The 20,582-nt window shown below is 47.1% G+C and overlaps 1 protein-coding gene across 1 annotated transcript; it reads left to right on the forward strand.

Moving 5' to 3' along the window:
- The first annotated feature begins 465 nt into the window (after window positions 1-465).
- LOC126521564 (uncharacterized) lies at window positions 466-20,537 on the forward strand. The gene is made up of 10 exons (XM_050170261.2): window positions 466-591; window positions 694-735; window positions 827-871; window positions 2,583-2,720; window positions 6,462-6,703; window positions 12,026-12,144; window positions 13,759-13,873; window positions 14,754-14,909; window positions 17,165-17,284; window positions 19,754-20,537. Exons 1-10 carry the CDS (start codon window positions 474-476, stop codon window positions 19,895-19,897), a joined length of 1,239 nt encoding a protein of 412 aa, XP_050026218.1. The 5' UTR covers window positions 466-473; the 3' UTR covers window positions 19,898-20,537.
- The last annotated feature ends 45 nt before the right edge of the window (window positions 20,538-20,582 follow it).

Genomic DNA, 20,582 nt, shown 5'->3' on the forward strand with positions numbered 1-20,582 from the left:
CTGAATGAACTGTATTGGTATCCTATGCGGCTTGGTTCTGCTGTAGGGTGAATGACAATTTTCCTTTCATAAAACCGTCTACGTCCATCTTGCACATTTTTCCAGAGCTGATTTTATTTTCCCATCATATGTTTACATTGCTGCCAACCTTATGAGGAAAAAACAGTTTTACTACTCTTTCAGTGTAATTGTGCAACTTTCCATGAGAATGGAATTTCTAAACTACGTCGCTGCTAAAAGCAACATTCGCAGTTACGCGAGAAGGACCGCGGATTAATTCAAAGGAATGTAAGAGTTCGCCCGGCTGCGCAGCGCAGTATGGCAGCAGCAGCTTGCGCACGCTGTACGCTAATTCATTGCAAAGCATTTTGCGTTGACATCAACTCTCGATAAGAATCAGGAAGAGCACATCTTTTTTTTTTTCTATTGCTCTACACCGCCTCCCCTTTTCGCGTCATTAGGTGGGCCGTGCGATGGACGTGTTTCACGGCGTCTGCGTAGCCGTCTTTCATGTGGACCACGACGACAGTGCCGCCACTTGTGACGGCATCAACCGCTTCCCCAGGCTGCAGGCCATTCGGGAAGTTCAGAGTACGCCATATTGTCCACCTAGTTCTCTTTTGTTTAAACTATGACACAAAAAGTACGGAAATTTTTCTAAGACTTCTCTCCTGCTCTGCTTTATAATTTCAGAGCACCACGTGGAAAAGGAATTCTACGGAGTTGAAAACAAAGGTTAGAAAAATTTGATCGGCACATTGTGTCGAGATGCTCAGCTTATGGAGATACAGCTCCTGAATAAAAGCTGCTTCTTTGCTGTTCATAGCGCCACCCCGCTCTCAAGATCGGGAAAGGTCCAGAAGTTTACCGAGTAAGTACGCTATTTTTATGCTGGCGTGCTTATTCCCAGTCTTCTAAGAAATGCCTTTTGAGGGGTCGCTGAGGCGGAATCTGAAGTTAAACCCCGTCAGTAAGCTATGCTTCGGCAATTGCAAAGCTTACGCTGTTACCATGGTAGGAGGCGTGAAAGCAAAAAAGAATTCTGGCAGAATTAATCGAAGATGATAGTGAATGTAAGCCATAGCTTTCTTGTGTAACCTGCTTCATATCCCTATGTCATCCGTGAACGACGAAACGTATTGTGCACATCAGCAGGACACACGAAGTAGCTATCCCACTGCCGAAAACAATGCCACTTGATATCAAGACACAGTATATCTCGTTGCAATCACAGCACCCAAGTCAAAACTCCATAGCAACCAACCCCTACTATCCGTAGTATCGATGGCTGTAAATTCGTTGTGATGGCTGTGCATCAAGCGGCAGAGCTCGACACGCATTACTTGTTGCTGATGGAGCGCTATCGCTTTAATACACTTATAACTATATGACCCTTGTGTCCCCTCGGCACATTCATTATGGTGGATTGGCAAAGAATGGACACATTCAATGCCACATACGCCATGCCAAAGACTGTTCGAGCACATTAAAGAAAGTATTATTTCTAGCATTTTACTTGCCCTAACCAGGATACGATTATGAGCAGGGAACTCCGGATTAATCGTGACCACCTCATGTATGTGGCCCCCATCAATATGCGGCCGCCACGGCCGGGACTCGATACCGTGCCCTCGGGCTTAGTGGCGCAAAGCCTAGGCGACTACGCCACCACAGCGAGTGGAGCCCATTCCCAGTGACCCATGTTATCTGCTCGAAAAAACAGCAGCCAGAACATACGTAAAGGTTCAAGCTAGTAGACAACTTGGGCCACACGGTATGTGTCACTATTGTTTATGCAAGATCGTCCAACCACCCAAGGTGGCCGAACTAGCTAGCTTAAGGAATGTATCTGTCACTTTAAAACTGAAAGTGGGCGGCAACGCCACACCGACAGAATGTCATAGATTTTGACAGCGTTCGCTGCAGTCTAATTGCTTATCGCTAAGGTAGGTCTGCATTGCATTGTAAACGATCCAAAGACCGAAGCAATAAAGTTTCAAAAACTTTTCCTCAAAGTGGCTGAAATACGAAAGTACGCTGAAATGCGTCACGTCACGGCGGCGCACCACCACTGTGGTTTCGGTGCGAAATTCAACTAACCGGACTTTAGCCCCCATTAGTTTTTCTATTAGTAATGAACAATTTACCACGAAACTAATTAAAGTACAGTTTTTAAGTAATAGCGTATCAGTATAATAAGCTTGGTGTCGCTCTTTAGTGTACATTTATAGGACGGCCAGCAACTAAAGGCTACCTTCTATGTTCTTCAGATGTATGGACGCAATGACTAATGTGTTTCATTTACAGGCAATTACTTACGCAAAAGGAGGTACAAGCACTACCTTTATTCTTATTGCAAAGATATGCAATTAGGAAATTACCGGGATTTAACAAAATTTCATAGAAATCCCAGCCCTCTAGCAGCATTGCTCGATGTCTTTATGGTACGTTCCGAACTCAGTACGTCTATTCGTTTGGCCGTTTACGTGAGTCGGTTTCGCGAGTTGGTTATCTCGGCTTGAACGCCTTGCGAACGAAGGCGTTGCCCGATGTGTGCGCGTAACAGGCGACCGGCGGTGCAGGTGAACCGGCGGTGTTGTGCGTCGCGGGCGACCTGCTCTCTGACATGGACCACTATCCGACCGAATACTGCACGCACCTCATCTACCGGGACATGGTGTTCTTCTCGGAGCACAAGTGGTTCATGCCGAAGGAGGACGGTGAGTGTTTCCAAGAAAACTACGTTAATAAAATGATGTCACTGTTGGCGGGGCCTTTGGTGGTAGTAAAAACTCGAGATTCGTGAGCATGTGCCGCCTATCTAAAGTCCGTTTAAACCGAGCTAAGTAAATACGGAAGATGTTGTGGTGGTTAGGTGAACGAATTTGAGAACACGGTACAGGTTCTTGGTTGCCCATATGGCTAGACCTGTGTCTACCGGAGTTATGGGGTTGGAATAGCGCCACAATTTACTATTAACTGAATATTCTCGTTATGTTGTTATATCTGGGTATTCCTAGAAATATTTCCTTCACACAAAAGGGCAAATGACGACGACTACGACTAAAGCCCCTGCATCCACGCGCCACCGCCGCTTTCTTAAGTAGCGACAACCTTTGTTGTGCGCCGCCTTCTCCCCTCACACCCAATCCGGTTCCGGCATTTTCGCTTCCGGCGTTTCCGCTCCCTGGAGCTGCGCTGCGGGAATTTCCGCTTTGAATGCTGTTAGACGATGCTGAGACGCCCGCGCGTGCTCAGCAAAGCTGTTGCAGTCACCATAAGAAGAATGCAAAGGGGACAAGCTGTTGTATTCCGCTGAAGTAGTAGTTCGCGGTTGCTGTTTTTCAAATGCACGAAAAACGGCAGTGGTCTCCAAGCGACCAGGCACTACATTCCACTGTACGTTGTCGCTCGTGCCACAACCCGTCGCAGGTTGACGCGAAGCAGCGAACACGAGCAGATTGCTGGTTACAATAGGCAGTGGTTCTTGGATGGAATCGCATTCACAGTTTCAACCGCAGCTGGTGCAATTAAAGCCTCTCCATCGACGCGAAAGTAAACAATGCTAAAAAAAATAACGTCACTTCCACTCGGAACAGGAAGCTGCAGCTACGTTAGTTCCGCTTGACGCCGGAAGCCAAGGCGGGGAGTGAGAGAGGAGCGTGGAGGAAGAGCGCAGGTTGGCGGTACTTAACCTGGTCGGCAGAAACGTGTATGGAGGGGTTTTAACGACGACGACGAACGTGCCAAAAAGCGGCGAAGACCCTCGCCCGCTTCTGAAGATGATTTCGGTGATTTAATTTGAGCCCAGTTCGATTATTTTAGTGCGAACGGACTCGTTAAGTTGTGGCAATCCCGTAGACACCCGACTCTTGAAGGTGGGTGGCCTTGTTGCGATTTTATCGGCCTTTTCCGTCCAGACCACGCCGCTGCGACGCTAACCCTAGCCTCGCTTGGCTTAGCGCGTGGAAGTGCTGCTGCGGCGCCAGCTTTTCTCGCCTGTGTCTGCAGCGATGGAATGTGAAGTGGAAGGGGAGCTTCTGACTCCCGAGGAATTTTCCAAGGATCTCGGATGGCAAATAGTTGCTGCCAGGCGCTCCGGAGCCAAATCGGCGCCCGTCGAGCGAGTTGGTGCCATTTCTACCGGCGCTAAGCCATATGACAACGTGACCGCAAAGGATCGCCGAGACCATGGCAGCGCTAAAGGAAGATTATTCGGGGTGGAAGGATGCCTCCGCTGTCCAAAGAGGTGAAGATCGTCAGGCCGAGGGGAGGTCTGAACGTCAACAAGGTGGGGCCGACAGTTGTGGCCGAGGCCATATGGAAAGCGGTCGTTTTCGGCCCCATGTGGACACCATGTGCCCGAATTTACAACAAAATATTATGGTCATCATTACCCCCCGCAGAGAGAATGCGACCCGCTACGTCAGGGTCGAGTGCATCGCCGTTGGCGGTCAGCAGCACGAGGTGAACGCGCACGAAGCGGCGCCCAACTCCACGTGCAAAGGCGTTATCCGCGGCATCGCACCGAGTGACGGCCCGGAGGAGTTCGACCGCAAGATTGTCAACTCGAAGAACCTGCTGGCCTTGGGAGCCTAACGAATCAAGAGCATACAGAGCTAATCAAGAGCTATCAAACCACAAGTAATAGCATTACAGGAAACCCTCGCCTCTGCCGCATCCCTCTCTGGCTATCGTACCGTCTCCGTGCAGCCCGAAGGTCGGGGAGTATGCACGTTAGTTGACAGGAGGCTTACACGCTTGTCTCACGACCTGAAGCTGGCGAGTTGCAAGGTCGAATACGTCATGGCGGAGGTTCTGCTCAACATGAGACAACGCAACCAGCGGAGAAACAGCGTCTTCATACTCAACATTTACAGCAATCCTAGGGACTGGCGACAGCAGTTCAAAACGGTACTCAAGAAGCCCGTCGACCTAGCTGGCACCCATCCCCTGGTCGTCGCCTGGGATTTCAACGCACAGCACGGAGTGTAGGGGTACGTCTACGACACGAGCAAGGGCCCGGGTCTGTGGCAACACGCCAACGAAATGGACCTCAGGCTCACCACGGACAAGGCGTTCCCCACCCGAATCGGCAACTCGGTGAGCCGGGACACCACCCCCGATCTGCTAGGACTCGGCCTCGAGAAAGCGTTTGACAACGTTCTCCACGAATACATTCTGTCCTCCGTCGCAGACCTCGAGCTGGGCCCCAGGCTATATAACCGTCCGTTCGTTCCTGACGGGGAGGAAAGCGAAGCTGCGGATCGGCGACTTTGTCACCCACAAGGTGCCCCGGGGCCCACGGGGCACGCCGCAAGGCTCGGCCATTTCGTCTGCTCTCTTCAACATCTGCGTGATCGGCCTCTCGAGAAATCTGGCCCAAATGGCGCACGTTTGGTGCTTAGATAAGCAGACTACAACGCTCTTAAAATAGTAGGAATTATTCGTGGGCCACAACGTGCGTTCTTGTGACTTCTTTGTACGCCCTTGGCCAGCGCAAGACGACGCACCACGGGCAGATGCGCAAGAAAAATCTACGTATGATTTAGCACTAACCACCCTCGTTCATCTGTCAGAAGGATCAGTGTCCCCACCTGTTTCTATAAAAGCACCAAGCTTAGTAATATGTTAGATGATGGCTTCTGTTTATGCTACACACTAGAAGCTTGAAGTTGTAGTTTATCTAGTACAATGTGAATTCGCTCTCTCTCCCGCACCATAGATAATGCCACAGTTCGCTCACCATCAGTCCTGCAGTAAACACCTCAAGCAAACCGAAAATTAATCATCTGTGCTGCTGTCAAATTAAATGGGTTGGAGCTACGCAAGCAGGGATTCTCACTAATTATCTCTGTCGTTAATATGTACGTGAAAATTTCCACGCAGCTGTATAACTCATTCATAAATTTCTGCCTCCTGTTGATGAAACTTGCACATGTGCCCTGCGGACAAGTCGATAGTACATCATTGGGCAGGATAGAATGTACTGCGCCGAACCGGTATGTGAACACGTTCGCGAACCGTCATAAATTTGTATTTCTCCGAAACGGAACCGAACCGGAACAAAAACGGGGAGCGTTGAACCCGAACCGAACCGGTATATTTTATACACATTGCTCATGTCAGTTATATGTGATGTTGATATTCACCTTGGTTTGCGATCTCAAGTTGAGTAGAAAAGGAAAACGTTGAAGGGAAGCAATGATGAACGAAGAATGAGGAAAGAAGGAAGACAGGCGGAGTGATTTAAGATGGATGGCTGCATCCAGAAAAAAAAAAAACGCCAGTTTCTAAAAGCTCATTTATCTATTCCTCGGCATGTTACACCTCGGCATCGCGACTACGCGGAGTTTTACTCAATTTGGGGTTACGTCGTAGCGGTGCCTCTCGATGTAGTTCTGGATTCCTGGCTGTGGTCCTACTCAGTTCTCGATACCGGCGGCTGGCGCGTTTTGCAGAGCAAAGCTTCAAGCAGTTCAAGGAGCTGCGCGCAAGGACATCGCTTCCTCTTCTCGTTGGCGTGTCGGCCGAGCAGCTGTCGGACTTCTACGCGCGGCTGTGGCGAAACCCACCGAAGATGGGCCACTTCGCGCGCAGCGCCATCGAGTGGCTGAACCTGCAAGGTTTCGACGGCATCGCGCTGCTCGACCAGGAGGTCAAGGCGGCCGACGTCGGCAGGCGCTACTTCCACATCGTCAAGGTGCGCCCGCGTTTGCGCGGAACGTGCAGAGGCAGCGCATCGCCGCAGCCTTCCACGCAACGTTATTCGTTTTTTAGCATACCCTCTGAGCGCCCACTCCCCAATCTCGGAGGTCATGGTTTTTCAATGCGAATAATGAGCTAGGCCTGGCAGTTGCCGTCATAGAAGCAACTTGATCGGTTTTCACATTGAACAGCTGTCTCTCCCTCCCGCGGCTCTGGTACACCTCGTTTGAGCGAGCCTCTATCTCTGTGTGTTTCGCTTGTAGCTTGGTACCCGGCTATATAACTGAAGCGCAAACACAGAGCGGTAAAATTGTACAACCTTAATCCCAACAATTTTACTTCGGCCCATACTTTAATTATGGGCTCAGGGAACATCAGTACAATGTAATAAGAACGGACCAAGGGCGGATTTCGGCCCTTGCAAAACGTGTGGGTGCTCCCCATCACTCCACGAAGCTGTTATTCTGCTTAGACATAAGGATCGCCTCACGCGCAACCTGAGGCCGAAGAAAATATAGCCCGTAAGCGGGACGTGTGTCAGTGCCATTGTGTAGCCATCATGAAAAAAAAAAAACCTCGGGTGTAGACGCTTCTCGTAAAATATGCTTGTCTTTATCGAATGCCTCTAGTGCATGCCTCTTGCAGCCTACAGCCTTTTTTATAGATAATTATCAAGTGCGAGAAGCCCTTCGTTTGTGTTGCACTGACTGTTTGAATTTTTTGCTCGTTTTTGATACGAATCGTTATCTCCCTGTGCATGTGTGATGACTGCGGCATGTAGCTTGATTATATGGCATACTTATTTTCTCAAATAATATTGTTGATCGTACAGCGGATTGCGGTATCCGGTCCTATCACCTCGTCATTGTGTTATTGCTTGGTTAAAATAATGCAGTGCCAATGAGCCAAATTCTCCGCAGTATTACGAACTTGGTGCTGCTTCAAAGTGGCTGCCGATTTTCCATGTATATGCGCTTTATCCATAGCGGAGTCATGGTGGAATAATCATTAACAAAGAAAGCCCAATATTTCTTACTGCAGTTTCGGACAGGGCTGAGTGCTGGATTCATGAGAAACTAACGCAAGGCTGAGACTGAAAGATTAGACTGGCAAACATAGCCTAAACAGACAAATAAATGCAAGACTGAATGCATGATGAATCCAAAAACGAAAAAGGAAATGCAAGAGAAAGGATGGGTACGCCCGAGACAAACAGCGCGCATGACAAGCGCTGGTCTAACGACTGAAGCTTATTCGTCACATCATAATCCCGTCTCAAGCATCAAGCTCATGATCCAGCACAGAAGCAATCCCACATTCCCACATTTATACCTAAACCGGGAAGCCTCTTATACATTAGCGGGCTTTACAGCAGTGTGTTTTGGTGTACCGTTTTGTACAAAAGGTGAATGTTCATTAACTGAAAATGAATATATATTCAATAAACAAGCTTTGAATAATTGAAAGTGCGTACTGCAGACTTCAACATCCATCCCTCATTATCAGAATCGTGAATATGCTACGCCCAGTGGCGTAGCCAGACATTTCGTTCGTGGGGGGCTCACTTTGCAGCTCAGCCTCTCCTTATAGAATTAGTCGAGGGATATGTATATATATATATATATATATGTGTGTGTGTGTGTGTGTGTGTGTGTGTGTGTGTGTGTGTGTGTGTGTGTGTGTGTGTGTGTGTGTGTGTGTGTGTCTGTCATTCAACAACCTTGTTTACATTTTCGTACCAGGGGAAAATCTCAATGACGCTGTCCTTTGTTAGAATGTATTGCGCAGGAGTAGCTGTCACCGGTTGTGTATTGCGAGTAATTGCTCGGAAATTATAGTCGCAACAGAGAGCACATATAAAAAGCAGGAGTTCTGCAAAATATACGAGGGCGAGTCAAATGAAAGTGAGCCAATGCGAATATATGACAAACGGGGTACTTTATTTAAAAGTAGTCACCATGAGTATTTAGACACTTGTCCTACTAACGGGTCGCGTAATTCCCGTCTCATAAAACTCCTTGGGCTGCTGCCTCAAAAATCTGTAATTGACTACACGTCATCTCCCAACACGAATCTGGTTCCCTTGAGCAGTTTTTTTAATTTTACCAAATGTGGAAGACGCAAGGCAACAGGTCTGGGCTGCATGAGGGATGTTGCAGCGTTTCCCACTTGAACTTTGCCAGTTTTGTATTAACCACATCACCGACGTGGGAACGGGCAATGTCGTGAAGCAAGATGTTCCCAATGCTCAATTTTCCACGTCGTTTGTTCTTGATTGCGACAGGCAGCCGATACAACCTTTCACAATATCTGAAACGATTTAGAATCTCTCCAGGTTTAGAAAATTCCATCAATAATGGCCCCTAACGATCTAAAAAGAAGTCAACACTTTTGCGGCAGAAATGACGGCCTTTGTTTACCTTGGGAGTGGTGAATTCAAATGTTTCCACTGTAATCTTTGCCGTAATGTTTCAGGCTACTAGTAGCGGCACCATGAGTCATCCCCTGTCACAATTGCCGACAAAAAGGCGCCACCCTCATCTGGCGTTCTTTGACGTGCACCTAAACCCAAGTACACGGGTGTTTTCGCATTTCGCCTCCATCGAAATGCAGCCGCCGTGACCGGGATTCGATCCCGCGACCTCGTGCTCAGCAGCCCAACACCATAGCCACTGAGCAACCACGGCCTTTTCAGTTGTGTTGGGGGTGATTGCACGGTGGCTTTGGCCCGGCCATGTATCGTCTTTGTAACTTTCACGTCCTTCTTTGAACAGTTTGCTACAACGCTTCACAGTGGCCAATGAAACACAATGTTCAACGCATACGGCAGCCATACGGCGAATAATTTCTTTTTGGGAAACATCTTCATTTGTCAAGAACCTCACGACACAAAGCTGTTCAACTTTTGGAGTGTCCATTATGTCACGCAACCATGTTCAACCCCGTGTATGAGAGCATTAAAGAACATTTAACCTTACCTCTGCATGTCACTTGTAAATGAGATGCGTATGTGCTACGCGCATGCCTCGAAAATAATGAACCGAACCATTATTGCGCGGGGCGGGTTGTCTCACTTTCATTTGACTCGCCTTCGTACATTAGAAATGCGAAGATACAATGGAATATACAAATATGAAGATACAGCTTGATACAGGGCAAAAAATTGTCACTGGAAACAAAGTTCACTGCGCATATACACAAAACCTCGCAACAAGATATTTAAATATACGTATAAGTCTCCAATAAATCTACGTACCTAAGAAAAAGTCACTGTATATAATGCGTCAAACAAGGCAAATAAACTGGTTGCGCAACCACAGATTCACAGATCAAAGCACCCCCCCCCCCGTTCCTTCACTCCCAAAATGTATCGCGTGCGACGGAAGGCGGCGCGCTTCCTCCCCACTTTTCTCCCTTGCGCACACAAGACTCATCGTCAGCTCACCCCCTCCTCCTCCCCCCACCTCCGCTTTCATTCGCACATAGAGCATGCGGCGCGCGGCCACGATGTTATCGCCCTTGGCCTTTATTTATACGGAACATGAGGACAACGGCAGGAATGCTTCTGGAGTCTTCATATAGCTGCTATCGCAATAGTATCCGGCAACTGAAGCGTCCCGTGGCCCGTTACTTTCCGCAAAAGAAGTAACAAACTCGAACTTTCACCATGCGACAATTCGCTGCGCCGCAACAATGTCTTCTTTTTTTCTTTTTTGGGGCGGGGTGCGGCGAAATACAGTAACGCAAAGGAAATCATGTTGGCTACAATCAAATGCTTACTTTGGGCACCTAGTGTGGCTGCCGAAGGAATAGCGAAGAAAACGTGTGACGCTTGGTCCACAGAAAACCATACGCATACTGCTCGGTATCCTACACCGGCGAGACAAAATTTTCCGGAGAGGTTGCGCTCAAGCGAACGCGTTGCAATCCGTCGAGTCCCCGCAGTGCTGGCGGCGAGCGACTATGCATTGTTTCTTTTTCTCGTCTGCTAGCCAGAAAGCATCCAAAACTCTGCCATGCGAAAATGCACTCGGCCAGAGAAAAACGAACGCGCATCCAAGTGCGCAGCGCGGTTGTAGATGCAGCACGAGAAAAACGAATGCGCTCTGGCTGGATCGGCAGCCCGCGGGTTACGAGAACAAAAGAAAAAAAAAAGAGAAAGAGGCTCAATGTATCCTCGCGAATAAAAGTCTAGGTAGAAAAATAAATAAGAACTTAGTTACAATGGTGGATTTAGTGTCTTGACATGTATGCTTTGGCGCAGGTGAAAAAGAAATGTTCATATTCTTTTCTGTGACCTGACGGCACAAATGAACCACCACAAACGCTTTGCCTCACCAGACCTCGCTGCGTGCTTTGTCAACTTGTCTGATAGTATGTTGATTTGGCTTGTCTCGTTGTATGGCCCGATGTACTACTTTATAAATGTCGATGCACCTTTGGCGTCAAATGTTTACAACAGCATTAAACCCACAAAGTACCGTAATTGAAAATCTAAAGCACGACTTTGGAAATGTCAATGCACCTTTCGCATCAAAATGTTATGAGAACTTCATACCCACAACGTTTCAGAATTGAAATCCGAGCGCTCCGTAGATTCCGCGGCCTCCGCGAGATGCCGAGACGAGCCCGCTCGCCATCAAAACGCCCTCATAATTTTGTGCTCGGTGGGGCTCCTTGCGTTACGATATGTGACTCCCGAAGCATGGGCGTTGCTGCGAAACCCAGCCCGATTTCGCAATGTTCGCGCTAAAATGTCTTTTCGAGCGTGAATTAAGGTCATTCTAGACAAAATCGAGCATGATTTCCAGCGCCGGGAGTTGTTTTGGTCGGCGGCGCATGACAGCACGAAAAAATTGCGGGGGGGGGGGGGGCTGAAGCCCCATAAGCCCCCCCCCCCCCCCCTGGCTACGCCCCTGGCTACGCCTATTGAGATGACTGAAGATACGAAGATAGACGTATCATTGCTTCTTCTTTTATATAGAGTGTTTTAGAACGGCGCTATGAGGAGATACATGCGATCGCGATTACCGTGAGATTGCCTTTGTGATGGCGAAAGCACTTGGTGCTATTTTTGCAGGCTTATGTGATCAATATAAGCTTCAGTTAGTTCAGTTGTGTCCGTGAGTACACTTATCTCTCGTATGTCTGCAACGGTTTTCTTTGGCTTTTCCCTTAGTTCTTCCATTTCAAATTGTGTCAGAAACAAAACACACAGAAATAAGGACTAGGGAGAAAATGTCGGACACATTTCACAGCCACATGCACGAGTGCATCGTGCTATGCAGTCCTCGTATACCATCACGTTTGCTTGCAGAGACTGCACGATGAGTTCGCGAGGGTTGAGCGCAAGCTCCTCATTGTGGTGGGCCTCAGCATCACGGACCACGAAAAGACGGCCGAGGACGTGGCCGAGCAACTCGAAGACATCGCGAGGTATGTATACCACCACCCTGCGTCGTAATCGTAGCGAGTTTTCCTTTATGTTCGTGTCGGCATAAGTGCGATTTTGGCGGATCTATAGAAAGCTCTTATGGGGATTTCAGAATGAAGCTTTCCTTAGCATTTTAGCAGATTTGTGGAAATTTTGAGCAGAAGATAATTTTACACCGATGTGACAGTAAGCTCTTGATATCATCTTTCGGACACACCGCATTTCTTGTAAACATGGATCATGCGCTGGTAAGACGCATCACCCGCGAGCCATCGGTATAGCTTGAGTGGGTGAAGTCGATTAGTTAAATGATATTGCGCGACAAAAAAAGAAAAAAACGACACGGACATGAGAGAAGACGACACACCAAGCGCAACCTTTCACCTAAGTTTATTGTGCCACTGCGTCCATTTTATACATGGGAGGCAGTGTAGACCACGCATGCACTTACAAGAAAATAAAGTGCGAATTCATGTAACATAGTTACGAGTCCTGTGAGTCATGTGACTCTAGCGAATTCACGTGAATGGCTAGTTTGTTAAATCAAGGAAGTGAGCGCGTAGAAGGACACTTGGCGTTTGCTGCGCTCACGGGTGAGGCGCACTCTGCGGAAACAAGCTGTAGCCCGCTGTAGCCCGCATCAACCGTCGCATCAAGGTTGATGCGCTGCGTGTATATAGTAAACGGCGTGGCGTTGGCACTGTGCTGACGACCTAGAAGAAACGATGCGCTGCTGTCCAATTCGTGCCCAGATTGTATCGAGCTTCGAATGTGTCTTTAGCAGAATTCCCGCAAAAAACAATGGCAACGCTGTCAAAAACAGCGCGCGGAAAAAGACCAGACGCCATCTGGTCTCGAAAGCCGTAAACCAAGCAGAATGCATATCAGCGCTGTGTTAAGAGATTGCTTATAGAAGAGCGGACGCAAGCCTCATGTTATATTGTATGATTGCCTCATAACTGGATAATCGGTTGATTTAATCGTTTGTTATCACAAATACGAGTGTTCTCCTTATCAACGCTAAATTGAATCATTTGTGTATGATTATGTAACCTACATTTATTTCATTCTTATAACTTTAAAGGGACAATGAAAACGAATAGTAAGCCAGGCCGTGTTTGTGAATTACGGTTGCGCTACAGAAAAACGGCCACTGACCCCGCGAGAGGGCACCACGTATGTCAGAGAAGACGCAAAAACAAAAAGCAGGCAACGACGTCACCCCGACGTTCCCGCACCTTGCCGCCGCATCACGAATTTTCACAGCGTTTCTTTGGTCGTAAATAGCTAAATAAGTATATTGTGATTCTATGCTGGAACCAAAGATACAACCTAGCACTTTCTCTGTGGCAAAACTGCCAAAAATGTGGGTAAACCTTTTGAAATACTTGAAGCCATACTGGTGTATACCGCCGCTGACGTATCGCGCGAAATTAAAACAAAGAAAGAAAGTAAGAAGTTGCTCGGCTATATTTGTCTCCTTTTGCAATCAACCACTGTCCACGGAATCAATGAAAATATACTTTTTAAGTGACATCTCTACTAATACGAACTGATCTAAATTGGTGCGCGCTCTTTAGCGCGTCTTTAACGACAGCCGTTGCCCGGCCTCGCAGGTACTCGGACTATCTGATCCTGGAGACGCACCGTGTCAAGCGCCAGGGTCAGTGCAAGCTGTCGCTGCCTTCGTCTTTCCTCGAGGACAGCACGCTCACATCTTCCGTTCCAATCGTAAGGGTTCCGCTATCTATATGCCCCTTTTCACAAAATACAACCATGAGCGCCGTCCTAAAAAAAAAAAAAAAAGAAAGCCTTAATAAGACAGCCTGTAGACGTACTAGAGACGTCTTCCGGCGAGTTCTATAGGTTGTTTATAGACAGCATGGGTAATGTTTATTGTAGACCTCACATGACAAACTTTATCCCATTCATGACGCTGCCCATCAGCGAATCGTAGACATGATAAAAGCGTTGTTGCGGCAAAGTTTTTTTTTTTCTCAAGGATTGTCCATGATGAATTACGAAGGGCAAAACCATCCGATAAGTAAACCTCAGTTGAATGGAAGCGCACGCGTCCCTCTCGCACTTTTGTATTTGCATTTTTGTTATGCGAAGTGTTGGCTAATGAAGTCGCTGCTTGGGTTGTTAGCCCTAATGATAGCCGTCGTCATATTCAACCCGAACAATCATGACACATTCCTAGCGGCCCATTTCTCGTCAACGCAGGCTTCAAAGTTAAAAAAATACTGAAACTCTTGCAAGGAATACGCAACAAGTTATCAGTTTCAAGTCACTCCAGCCAGGAATATCCAGAAGCGAGAAACGAAAAAAGTGCTGCAGGCTTTTTCAGACGTGTTCCTGCTGTTTTGTCTAGCTTTCAGAGGGGCCTCCTAGGTGTCTATGTCATGCCGTGTCGCGAATGTTGATTTGGGATAGGTTCTCCCTTGTCGGCGTTATTGGCGAGAATCAAAGTGACCTGAGATGCGAGCTTGTTTTTCTGTACGTCCTTACAAGCAATGTCACGAACAAGGGTGTTTCAGAGAACGTTCGGGATTTCGTGACTGAATTTATTTTCTGCTGTTGTTTTCTCTCTCTCTCTCTCTGACCCCAGCGAACGGCCCTTGCCTGGATGCGAATTCTGCATGTGGAGAACGACACGTCAGCGCACCTCTGCATTTCCTTCAACATGGCCGCCCTCAACTTCAAGACGAGGAAAGGAGACACGAACCTGACCTGCAAGAATGAGCGGTGGTCCAACTATCGTGACGTATGTTTCCGATCCTTGAAAAAGGGTGATTCTCTGTGGAGAGCGCTTTGTATAAGATTACTAAAGAGAACCCCGGTGGAAGCTATGGGTAGTACACGGATTTCGTCTTATCTTGACGCTTGTCACTCCACTTCTTATTTTACTTTATTCATTGCGCTATATTTGACATAATATTGGCATAACTTGTTTCTATACTTTTTTCCTAAAGGCATTAAGGCAATACGTTCTGCGCAGGCTCATAATTATTGCGAATTGTTGCTTTTATAACGCAGTAGCTTGTCGAATGTGACCAACTGGAAAGCGGCAGAGTCGTTTGAAGCAGGAAAAACGTAGTTTTGGCAACTACGTATAGCGCCCGTCATTCTCAGGTGGGTAAAATCGCCATGCTTGCAACTCCCGCAGACCCTCAGCGCCACATTTTCGACCGTAGAGATTCCGGCAACCGTGCTAAAATCGTAAACGTGTTTGATTATAACAACGATGATCATGGAACGGCTGAGTCTATTGAGACCCCGCAATAGCATTAAAGACCAGCGCGACAATCGACTTCGTAATGCGGCCCCCAACAAACAGACCATGTGCAGGCCCGCCACTGGGAGGATGGTTAGGGGGTACTGACACCTCCCGAAATTATCGCCTCGGCGCCATACTGTTCAGCACAATTTACATATACGTCACTATATTTCCGTCTCAGTGTACGCATTGTACCTTATTGTCTTATGTATGTCAGCGATGTTCTTGGTTTACACGTAAAATTAATGTTGAATTCCAATGGCGGAGTCGGAGCAGCCGACGGACTCCGCGAGCGAGCACTCGACTCTGGCGTAGAGCAACGCCTCCAAATCCGCGAGTGGAACACAACCTGCGCCGCCGGAGCAAGGCGGAAGCGGAACTTCTATGCCGAGTTACCCAGGATGCATTGCGTGTTGTCATTGCCTTCAGCTGTTGCTCCCAGCACCGCCGCACCGGTCACTTCTCTCTTCAGCGCCGTTCATCTGTAGTTTTTTTAAAAGTGCGGAATGGATATCTCGCCATGCGTGCAGCAGCTTTTGCTTCCTAGCGAGTCGTGACCGGTGGCGTCTCCCAGCAGACAAACGTGGTAAAGGAAATGCGTCACGCAGAGTTCCGGTCCACTCCGCCGATTTTGGCGGAGCATCTTTTTCTGCTCCACGGAGTGACTCCCACTCTGAATCCACTCCGACTCTCTCATTGGAACACTTTACTCCCGCCCTCACTCTGTCATTGGAACAAACTTGCTCCGAAACGAGCAGAAAAACTTGCTCCGACTCCGCCATTGGAATTCAACATAAGTGAATAGAAATCTTGCCCGCCGCTATGCGTACCCCGCGAAACCCCTCCAGAAAATAATTCCTGGGTACGGCCCTGGCAGTTTGCGATTCGCTTTACCGATGCTTCTTCGCTCACACAGCACATTTGTCGTTCTATAATGCGTCGCTTTACTTTTTTTTTATATTTGTCGGCTACCTGTTTGCGTAGAGCAAAAACCTACCTCCGGAATCGACGAACGCTTTGTGTCATATTGTACCACATAGCATACTATAGTGCTAGCGAGTGGATCTTTGGTCTTCGTTATCAAACAGTAAATAAGGCACAATATCCGTATATCTTCCACGAAGTTGGCTCTTGGGTACTTCTGGAGCACTCAGATACCTTAATTTAACATCCCACTATGTCCGAAAGCTTTATTATCAAGGTGTAAAGCTAGGAACTCTAAATATTTTTACACTCTTAAGGGTGTTTTCTTGTCGCACTGTAACACCCTTAATGCTAGGGCCTTACAAAAATTTATAGACGACGACAGCGGAGCTCTAAAGAGATGTGCAAAAGACGTAGTTGAAAACTATGTAATCATTCTGACAATTCTCTTGTCGGATCTTTCTGTCCGCTCAAGCCTGTCAGAATGATTGCATAGTTTTCAACTACGTCTTTTGTCATCGCACGTCTAGTCAGAGCTCCGCTGTTGTCCTTTATAATTTTTTAAGGCCCTGGCGGTAAGGGTGTAACAGTGCGACAAGAAAACAAGCTTAAAACACGCTTAAGGGTGTAAAATTGTTTAGAGCGTAAGTTGTTGCAGCGCCTTAGGTGCAACATAACGAAGTCGCTGAATTCGCGGAGGATAGACAAATAAGCGCCCCTGTTACGGGTTTATGGCACTGATATTATAATGAGACTAGCACATTACGACGCTAGAATACTCGTAGACGCAGACTGAGGACAATGCGTGCCCCCCGCAGGTCTGCTCGGGCAACGATGGCTACCAGGTTCCCGTGCACGTGGACGGGGCGCTGGGCATTTATCGAAACAACCAGAACGCCTGGCAGACGTTCGACGAAGAGGGCACACTTCGCGAAAAGGTGAACGCGCAACTTTGTACCATATAACAGGTTTTTTTTTTTTCAGAGCGGATTTATTAGGCGGCGTAGTGGACGGCGACTACAAATACATAGAGCTTTCCGGACCTCGTGCCAACCCCCAAAATGATTAGTCAGTTTACTGAGTTCTGACGTGGTGCAATCTGTTAGGAGAACACTTTAGCTGGAGAACGACTCCTGTTTCGCTATTCAAGTGCATCTCAAACGCAGAAATGCTTTTTTACACAATCGCTTGACCAATTTGAATGAGATTTCTTGCATTTGAGAGAAAAGTTTAAATTCTTCTGATGATAGAAGCAGAATTTTGATTTAAGGTCTAGAATGTTTTACTAAAATTGCTGAAAAACAGTTAGTTCCAAGAAACTATAAGCACGACGTTTACAAATCCGTAACTCTGTACAAAAAACACGTATCGCATTTCTGTAAGCTGCGTCAGTTAGGGCATCTAAAGCGGACAAATTTGATATACGAATCGACAGCTTACGCAATATTGTTACAATGTTTACGAGGGTGTTGCAGAAGGCATATTCACAAATTAAGGAATATATTTCAGAGCATGCTATAAAAATCAAATTTGTCCGCTTTATATATATTATTACGATATCATCGAGCGATGCTCCAGAGACGAGCCGCCGCGAGAATGACGATTAAGTTGGTCGGTGCGCTTGGCGCGAGCGAGTGTCGGCCTGGCTGCCTGGCTCCAGTGTAAATAGCCTGTAAATAGCCTCTTCTGTCTGTGTCTTTCCACACGCAACAATATCATTAGGTGCCGTTTAGAGTATTGTACTAGCGTTCTGTCTCCGTTTTATTTTTCTTTATAGTCGAGCTTTCTTTTTATCTTGCAATTCTCAACAATTCTTGTAAAAAAAAAAATAAAGGCCTAAATAAATTTTCCCGTCCCTACATTTTTACCTAAATGTACCAAACCTCAGCAAAATAAATGGGTTCGTTGCCGCACAAACAATTTCACGTATTCCAATGTATCTAGATCAGAGCGATGCTAGAGCTTCCTTTTAAACTGTGCTTTCAAAGTTGGCCACTCTACAGTACCATGTAGAATTCACGTTACAATAGCTTAACAGGGTAATGATTTGGCCAAGTAAGAATTATAAAGTTATGGCATACAGGTATCGCGAGAATCGGCGCAGGAATTACAGGAACGAAGAATTGCAGACACAGCGATGTCTAGCTTCTGGGAGACACGATAGGAAACTAACGATCCCCAGGTGGTCAAAATTAAACCGGAATCCTCCTCTACGGCGTGCTTCGTGGTCAGATTGTGGTCTCGGCACGTGAAACACCAGAATTAGATCTTTTTTTCACGATAAGAGACACGTGATCGCGTTCACCCTCCACCAATCCCGTGCCATGTCGTATTGTCCACGTGTAAAACAGACAACATCGTGTCTGGTTCATCGATCCTATGGTTTCAGCGTCAGTTCTGCTCAGAAGCGCCGAAAGTTGGGCGTGTTTGTATGCATTCAAGACAGTTCCAAGCAGCGCAAGAAAGCGCAGACAAAGGGCGAGAAAACAGATCGGATCACTTGTTGCTTCAAAAAGATCCCGTGTTGCTTCAAAACACTTCTGCAGCGCTTCTCTGGCCTGTTTTCCCTGCCCCTTGTCTGCGTATTCTTGCGTTGCAAAGAATTTCCTTAAATATAAATGTCAATTCTGCGTTCACTGACCTCACTGAAGACTTCCGATACCGGAAAACATAAGTGCATTTTTATAGCAAGAAACAAGAAGCAGTAATCTGCTGCCGCGGGAGTCATTAGTGACGGATACTTATCTTTCAATGCAGAAGCCTTGTTATAAGGCCACGTTTCCAGGTAAATACCTGTAAAAATGCCACTTAGTTCTAGCCACCCCTAGAACACGCTGAATCAGCGAAGATGCAAAGAAAAAAGACTTGGTTGCCAAGACACTTTCCGCCCAACATCTGTAACAGAAATGTCGTCCGCAGCAGGCGTACAATTGTGCAGTTGTGTAGTCAACAGGTGGGACACTCAAACGACGTCCACGGCGTCGTGAAAGTGCTCATGAAGTCTACATCCGGCTAATCTAACCAATTAGAAAGATCACGCATGAACCAGCCCTTCCGATTAGCCACCTGCGCTTATCCACCCACCCACACTATCTCTCTCTATTTCTCTTTCTCACACAAACACGCGCACGCGCACACACGCGAGCACGTTACCGCTTAAACGCCGCCTCTGAAATGAACGTCTGTAAGCAGACTTCTTCCTACAATTGCCCTTATTGTGGAGAAACCAACCTTAGCGAGTGCTTTCCACGAACTGCGCCCACATTGAGCGACCACTTTCGAGTTGCATGGAAGTCTACACGTACGAGCTATTTATTGCCTGTTAAGAAAAACAAAAAAAAAAACAAAAAAATACAAAAAGAAAACAAGACGTGCTTGACTGTTAATGTGAACTTACCTTCACGCAGGTGGAAAGGGCTGTAACCCTGTACCCTCGTCTGTGCGTGGCTGCATTCTACCTCGAATACGAAGACTCCATGGGCCTCTGCCGACCCAAGTTCTCGCGGCTATCCGAAATAGCCCAGACACTGAACAGAGGCGAGCACACTTGAATCGTTGTACCGTGGTGCGCACAGAGCGTTGTCCGATTAGTAGAAGCATCGGCCGAGATTTTAGGCGAGTTAACGAACGACTAAGGTAAAGCAATCTTTCTATAAGAATTAGCCACACATGAACATTTACCCAGCCACTTGGTACACATTTACATGTCTTGGACGCGCGAAGACGTCGATGAGAGAAGGGGCGTAATTTGCGCTCGTGCTGACAGAAACGTACCAGGCTGATATAAATAGTGCGTAACGCATTACTGATAGTAGTTCGATTGCAGTGTATCGTGGGGAGTTCATGACTGGAAATAAAAATTCCTGGACGGTATATTTATTATCTACAGCTGGGCTTCTCGCGTGTATTGCGTGTGCGCTAATTGGCCTCGCGCATGCGTACTTACATTGCGGTAGACTTTCACGAAGATAGCTTTAGCTCTGTTCCGGTTCCGTGTCCTTTTTGCGCCGTATTTCGGCATAAAGCTTCCGTAATAAACCTCATTTGCTGTCCAAGAACAATGACATTGAAAATGCTTTGTAGAGTTTGTAGAGAAAGAAGAAAAAAAAAGGACCCCAATCTCTTGCACAGCAAACTTTGTACACCGCCTCACAGCGTTACGCTTGCCGTCAAGTTAGTGATTTCTTTTTCGTTACTTTTGAAATTCTGCAAGATACTCGAATTATTAGCCCTAAA

The sequence above is a fragment of the Dermacentor andersoni genome, chromosome 6 (genome assembly GCF_023375885.2).
Source record: "Dermacentor andersoni chromosome 6, qqDerAnde1_hic_scaffold, whole genome shotgun sequence".
In the NCBI taxonomy this organism is placed as follows: domain Eukaryota; kingdom Metazoa; phylum Arthropoda; class Arachnida; order Ixodida; family Ixodidae; genus Dermacentor; species Dermacentor andersoni.